The 8,061-nt window shown below is 35.2% G+C and overlaps 1 protein-coding gene across 1 annotated transcript in view; it reads left to right on the top strand.

Annotated features, from left to right (window-relative positions):
- Positions 1–8,061, top strand: part of fam171a1 (family with sequence similarity 171 member A1) — a 29,259-nt gene continuing 21,198 nt past the window's right edge. Inside the window, exon 1 of the mRNA XM_058747365.1 lies at positions 1–471. Coding sequence (XP_058603348.1) covers positions 360–471 — 112 coding nt within the window. The 5' untranslated portion in view covers positions 1–359. The remainder of the gene's footprint in view (positions 472–8,061) is intronic.

The raw sequence follows: 8,061 nt of genomic DNA, 5'->3' as shown, positions 1-8,061 counted from the left end.
CAGCCATCGTTGTGAGGTAATTGGCAGTACTGGACAGGAGATGGCGGTCTAATGCTTCTTTCTGCAGGACAGACCAGCGTCATCTGTTACTGGCACTGAAATGGTTAAACTGGTGGAGTTGACTCGCTTTCTGTCGTTGTTTCGAGTCGAGACTCGAGTTGGGGAAAACAGCGGCAACACGGAGATGCTGAGCGGAGGGTTTTTCTAATCGCCCATCGGTGTTCAATGACATGAACAGATTTGCTAAAACACCAAGTTATGGCAGGGAACCTCAGCTGCTACGAGTCTCTAGATACTCCCGCCGCCGCATAGAAAAGCCGCATTGTTGAGCAAAATCCTTGTAACCGTGAGCAGCAATAATGCGAGGCGCGGACAGCAGCAGCAGGTCTGCCGTGATTGTGCTCTGCCTGCTGGGATGCGATTTATGGACGGCGGCCGCTAAAACGCTGCAGGAGAACAGCGATGCCAAAGGTACGAGACACCCCGTTTACACCCACGAATACATCACCCCTGTGTAGGTTTATAAAGATCTTGATAGAGATTTGGAGGCTTTGCTTTGACTTTCTGGATGGCATTCCCTGTGCTAACTGTTAGCAACCTTAGCATATAATAACGCAAAGTGTGTAACGGCCATAACGCGAAGACACGTCTTATCAATTAAATAGGTTTTAATGTAATATTATTTAAACAACCCAAACTTTATTAAATGTTCTTATTTTGATTGATCTGGTGTTTTGTAACTCAAGCCATCTGTTTGAAATCGGATGTTATTTTTGTGACGCCTGTCGTTGCAACAAGCATCACTGCAGCTTCCACCGCACATGAACCGAGAGGCGCGTATGTTATTTTCTGTAGGTGAGAGTGTTACACAAGGAGTGTTACACTTTTCTTTTTGTGCCTACTTCTCAATGTTTTTGAGACTCGTTTGTTTCCAACTTTGATAGAACATTCCCATATTTATCTGATACAATTTACAGTAGTTGAGAAATCTATAACGTTTTTATAAACTGTAAAAATTAATGTTAAATATAAATACAAAGAAGTGCTGCTGTCACAAACGGCCGCACTATTGTCATTTTTCGTTTTGTGCATGAATTAATTCAATAAAAAAATAGAATATATATCATATTTTTATTCTAATAATATATGTTCATGTATTAAAGAGCTGCTACTCCTTCCTTTTTTTTTCTTTTTTTTTTACATGGATATCGTTTATATGATGTATATCAAATTGAACAGGAGAACTTGCTGCTTTAGATCATAACATTTCTGTAATTTAGCACCCAATTAACATTTGTTTTTAGACATACTTTCTTAACTCAAAATCGTTCTTTTTTTTTTTTTTTTTTTTTCTTTTTTTTCTTTTTATAGAGAGGCTTAGAGATTTTACCCATCATCTTGTTCATTTCTAAGGTCTTTCTGAAATATTAATGGATCTTGTTTATTTATGCTGTGATGGTTTTATTATGAGATTCAGGCTTCTGACTATTTCTGACTGTTTTAGTCTAAATGATCTCGCTAATGTATAATGTAATGCAATATTAAGTGTCTGTGCATTAAGATGTCAATGTGCCGGCGAGAAAGGAAATTGAAAAGTCGTTTTCATATCACTAATTCACATTTGACATTTACGTAATCCCAATATCGCGTTGAATACTTTTAGGTGAAGCACGGGTGTCAGGTTGTAAAAACCTGTTTAAATTATATGGTTGGCAAAGCTCACCTCTTGACAGCAGATTGATTCAGGAGCTCATAGACTGCCAGTTTGGTGAAATCCTCCCTGTCTGAGCTTATAATGTGAGGAATCCCCTTAAACCCCCTCCTCTCTCCTGATGGAGTGTCCTCCTCCCCCTCCGTCTCCTGCTGATGAGCAGCGGCAGCACAGATGGGTCTGCTACTCTCTCTTCTTTAGGACAGTAGACTGGCACATTGTATGCTTTGAGTATGCAAAATAGGGCTTTCCTGCCTTTTGTCCGGGCTGTGCCACTTCCTCATCTCTGGGATCTGAAAAGGGAATGCTGTGTGTGAGGCCTTGACACTGTATAGTCAGGCCTGGAGTGAGTTTTGCCATGCAGCTTTAAAGCTTATAGGCTGTATTTATTTGATCTTCACTTCACTTGGAATGTAGTTAATGCAAAGCTTTGGATTTAGTTACTATAAATGTGTTCTATTTTTATGCTCAAGTTTAAATAAGTCATACCTTTGTCAGATGAATGAGTTAATATTAATAATAATGCTGCATAATATTGTGAATCTCAGATGACATGAATAGTGATCTGTGCCTGGGTTTTCTAATAAAACCAAATTTAATATAATCTATATTAGCTTTTCATATGCAAGTCTTTGCTTTTATAGGCTAATCTTTATTTATTTATTGCTGCCATTTAACAGGTTCTTAAAGGGAATGATCTATCTTCATAAGTTTAGAGTCATTTGGAGTCTTTATATATTATTTAACTTCATATTTTATTAAATTTTTACTCACAGACATCAGTAATATACTGTTTAACAAAGTAGTGCAATATACAGTACATACATACACACTACTGTTCAAAAGTTTGAAGTTAGTAAGAGTTGTTTTTATATATAAATGCTTCTATTCAGCAGATATGTAATAAATTGATCAAAAGTAACGGTAAAGATATTTATAATGTGTTACAAACAATTTCAGTTTCAAATATATGCTGTAAGTTACAAAGTTTCCTGGAGAAAATAAAAATCACAGTTTCTATAAAAATATTAAGCCACGCAACTCTTTTCAACATTGGTAATGATAAGAAATGTTTCTTAAACCAAAAAGCATATTAAAATGATTTCTGAAGGATCATGTGACACTGAAGACTGGAGTAATGATGCTGAAAATTCAGTTTTGCCATCACAGGAAAAAATTACATTTTTAAAATATGTTCAAAAAGAAAACTGTTTTTAAGTTGTAGTAATATTTCACAGTATTACAGGTTTTTTTTTTTACTGTATTATTTTTCAAATAAATGCAGCCTAGATGAGTAAAGGGAGATTCTCTCTTTTTCTTTCTTTTTTTTTTTTTAAACATTTGAAAATCTTACAGACACCATGATTTGATATATGATTTATACAAGCTTCTTTATGTTGCCACCCAAAGCTAGTCAGTATGCCTTGTGCTTCTTAATAATGATTTTTGCTGAGGTTATGTATAACATTGTATAACACGATGCAATGCATCTAGCGTGGGAAAGAGTCCAGGATAAGAGCTTTAATTAAAAACAAACTGCATAGCTGGAAATGAGTTTGCTTTGCAGTGATGTTTAAAGCGTTCACTCGGATAATAATGTACTCGCTGCTTATACAAATAACAAGTACATAGTGCAAACAACATTTTTTTTTTTTAATTGTAATGACCTCCATATTGCCCATATGCCTCATGTTGCTAATGCCAACAGTCAGATATTTACTGTAAGCAGTTGCTTGTTGTCGCACACGCACCCAAAATAGAGACTAAATGGACTCCTTAATAGTTTCCTGCTATAATGCACAGGGGCTTAGAACAATGGGTCTTAGGAAAGCAGCTATGTTATAGAGCTTGAGAGACTCATTAAGAGAATAAGTCTTGTGTTTCCCACTTGTTAATTATCAGTTTTCTGTGATATAGTCTCTGGATTTTGGATTTTGCTTGTTACAGTGCAGAAATGGAAGGATGTGTCTGTTTGTTTGCCAGCTAGCATTTCAAAGCATTTTAAGCACACAGGAGACCCCTGTTGTGCTTAATTTTTTATGTGGTCATGTTTTCACTGAACACTCAGACATTTTCTCATCTCTGATTACCAAAGCCAGACTGTCTCCCATGGGCAAGCCGGTCAGGCAACTCTTTTTCTTCACTCACAAGCATTATCTTACAAACCGAGATAGTGGACTCTTATATCACTCTAAATGTGCCTTGTTAATCTGTATCTTAAAGAGGCTCGGAATCTGTCATAAATACATGGCTTGATATAGGTGTTGTTGTGTTAATAGCACTAGGTCTGTTTTCTGAACCATCGTGTGTCTTTATTTTAGAAAGTTGTGACGTTTTACTGATGTGTAGGGTTATGCTTGATTGGTAACACCTTAGGAAGTCATTAAACAGCCCTCAAAGCAAACGTTCTTGTTGACGTAAGTTTGGGTTTATAACAGTTTAATAGGATTGTTTTAGCTGTAAAGGTGTTTTAAGGAAAGGTAGAAGAAGAAAAAAATCCTCTAAAGGAAATGCTTTTAGATCTGATTAGAATTTTATGGGCTGAATCGTCTGTTTTTGTGCCTGTGAAACATGATAATCCTCCAGACAACAGCAGTCTTTTAACTTTAAACAGAACCTGGACGTTCTGAATGAGCGTGGAACTGTCTCATTCACACACACATGGCCTGTGTGTCTCCTTTTATAGAGAGAGCGAGAGAGAGACAGCCAGTCTGCTGCACATCTGGACAAGTCATTTTCCACAAAACCGAAAGACAAGCTTGTTTTATGTTTTAGAATGTGTAAAACTAAAAATAAAATGTATTGGATAGTTTTGCTTTTAGACATGTGAAATAATCATTAAGAAGAAGTGTTACATTACGTTAATATTTAAATAACGTTCTCTGACAATATAGAACAAGTTGTTCTTTAGTGGGATGGTCCCTGTAACGGGAAACAAATTTCCCAATGAAGAAGCCATGTTCATAAGCTCTAGATAATCAAGCAGGAGTTACTCTTGTTAACATAAAAAGAGACTGAAAATGAGTTTTATTGCATTAGATGAATGACTTTATCATACAAGTACTGAGCTCACAGTTTTGATTACTTGCTAGTGCTAAGAGAATTGCTGATGGTCTTCTAGAACTAAACTGTTTTGAAAATAAGACTCTCTCTGAGGATTGTGGTTTCAAATGCAAAAGGAAGAGTGTGAAATCACACATGACCTCAATATATTATTGTCAGTTTTACTGTTGTTGACTGTTTCTAACACTGTAATTTTGAAAAGACAGTAGGTACCTGTTAGCCTGGCCAAATTGTGGCCTATAAAGATACCAAATGAGAGTTTGGTTGAATTTGGTGCGAAAGGTTTCCATAAGATAACTCTTTTTAAATATACGTTATAATTATGCTTTTGCAGTCAACCCCCAACATACAGTTTTGAATGAGAGCTTTCCACAACTTTTTGTAGATAGTTTCATGATTTGAGAATATATTGGCAAATATATTAGATATATAACTTTTTTTTTTTAAGTGAGCAGTGTATCGTTTTAAACTGTTTTGCTTCTTATTTTGTTTAAATTTGCTTATTTTAATAATTTTTATCAATAAAAAACAGGTTTCAATGCTCTGCCCATGCAAAGTTAATATTTATGTTTCAGTATAAATTTTCAGTATAGGTCTTTCGGTTCGGCACTTATGTGTGCTAAATAAATGCAGTGTTGTTTTTAGAATACATAATCTCACATCTGTTTTGAGAAATAATATACAAGAAATTGAAAGAGGTTTGGAATATCCTCCTTCTTGACTGTGTGTCTCACTTTCTCTGTGTTTCTCTGTTTTTTTTTTTTTTTTTTTTTTCCTCCAGATTAATCAATAATATGGTTTCCTGAGGCGTTCTTAAGGTTTAGAATCCAGCGTATTGACTGATTACTCTCTTCATTACTGCTCACATGACTCTGCTCTTGGGGTTAATGATGCCTAGCATCTATGGCATATAGACATGGGTTTGGTATTAAATGTCTTTGTGATGTCTAGTCATGGTTTATGGCTCTACACTAACATTTTTATGTTGAGTAAATTAAAGTCATGGTTAATTTGTTTTTATTTAGGTTGTAATATGAATTGTTAAAATGAAAAGAAAATATATTAAGATAAACTTCCTTATTTAGACTATTAGAGTTGGAGTTATGCCTACATTTCCTCTCTTTGCCTCTGCCTCTTTCTGTCCTCCACTGCAATGCAGCATCCTGAACGGTGTCTATGCACACACACTCTCACACTCTTGCATAAACGCATCCATACTTATCATGGCCAGAAGAGCCATATCATCCTTTATTATTCACGGCTGTAGATGCATACATATCCTATAGTCTTTTGTTCTATGATATGTAGAGTTTATATGTTCTGTTCCTTCTGGAGATCCTTGTCACAGAAATATAACTGTAATAAAGCCTATTGGATTAGACCTATAAGCTTATGCTTTAAGTCTGCAGACAATGGGGAATTGTACCACTGGGTTCATATCATATGACTTTTCCCAGGGAGATCTTTTTCAGGGAGAGAAAACACAAGTAGAATCTGAATGTCAAAACGCAATTTGGAATTGTTGCATAAAGTTTGCTTGAAGTGTTTAAAGAATCATAAATTTCATCTGAATTCATGCAGTAGCTTTGTGTGAGGAGCAAACCAAAGATATAGTTGTTGACTGCATTAAAGGGATGGTTAAAAAAAAATGAAAATTTTGTCATTAACCTTCAGACCTGGTGTCCATTGGAATGGACATTACATATTTCTAGGTCTAAACCTATGCTCAGCAGAAAAAAATCAGGTCTGAAGGGGTTAATTACTCACCCTCATGTCATTCCAAACCCGCAAAACCTTCATTCATCTTCAGGACATAAATTAAGATATTTTTGATGAAATCTGAGAGCTTTCTGAAACTTCATAGACAGCAACGCAACTGACACGTTCAAGGCCCAGAAAGGTAGTAAGGGCGTCGTTAAACTAGTCCCATGTGACATCAGTGGTTCAACCGCAATGCAATGTTATGAAGCTACGAGTAAACCTTTTGTAGAAAAAAAGAGCAAAGAAAACAAAAATAATGACTTTATTTAACAAGTTCTTCTTTTCCGTGTCTGTCGTGAAAACATGCCCTGAGCAATTTCAGGCTAAAAGTTGCACTCCCATGCATAGTTGCTTGAAAATTTACTGTACATCTCATTTATGTAAAATGTAATTTTCAGATTGCATACAGCTGCTGTCAGGATGAACGATGCATAAGAGCTGACTGCAGATAGATTCAGAGAGGGAGTCAGCAGTTCACAGCATGTGTGTATCATTTGGAGCGGAGGAGGGAGAGGGGAATTCCCAGAGAGAGCAGATAGCAAGCTGAGCTTCGGACAGTCCTGCAATGAAACAATGAATTTCCCTTTGGAAAACACTGACAAATAAGATTGATCCTGATAGGTTAAAAGTTAACTGGAGGTTTCCTGAGACCAAAAACCTTTTCACATGCACATAAGCTGGAATTATCTTATGCAGAATTCTCATGCGGCATCTGAATCACACTTACTAAATCAAGCTTCGTGATGATGGGACCCTCTCGCAATTTATTCATATAATTGTGCTTTGGTTTGCTTGTTTAAGTTAAAACAGCTGGTCTTTTATTCGATCATTGATCTGATCCTTCAGTCCTGAAATTCCCTTTTTGAAACATTGATTTTTTTTTTTTTTTTTCAGAATGCATTGACTCTTGGACTTCCTTCCCCAGATTTTAACTAGATATAGCCCAGTAAATTATGTACTATATATAAATATGTAATATATATTATTAATACATAGTATTAGAGTATTTTATTAATAATACTATTATATAATTATAATCTTTACTAAATACAATTTAACATTTACTGGGTTATATCTAGTTAAAATCTGGGGAAGTCAAAGAGTCAATGCATTCTGGAGAAAAGAAAAAAACAAATCAATGTCTCAAAAAGGGAATTTCAGGATAATATATTATTATTATTATTATTACTAGAGTTTTTTTACAATAATTTTTGCACTAATAACAGAACCTTCATGTCATTTTTCAAAACTCTAGACACACAATACACTGAAGAACAAAATGCATTTTTCAAACAACTTAACACTTTTTCCAAATGCTTGGATACAATACACATGAGCCAAAGATCTTTTGTTCATTGAACTAAAATCACCGGTTCAAAATTACACAACTTCACATCAAAGTATTACTATTTCAAAATGCAACTCCCACATTACATCTGAATTGAGTGTCTATTTGTTTCATTACAATGATCTAACTATCAATTGATACAACTGCTCAAAATGCTATGTAACTGTTGCATTATTCT

The sequence above is a fragment of the Onychostoma macrolepis genome, chromosome 16 (assembly GCF_012432095.1).
Source record: "Onychostoma macrolepis isolate SWU-2019 chromosome 16, ASM1243209v1, whole genome shotgun sequence".
In the NCBI taxonomy this organism is placed as follows: domain Eukaryota; kingdom Metazoa; phylum Chordata; class Actinopteri; order Cypriniformes; family Cyprinidae; genus Onychostoma; species Onychostoma macrolepis.
This window is presented reverse-complemented; position numbering and strand designations above follow the sequence as displayed.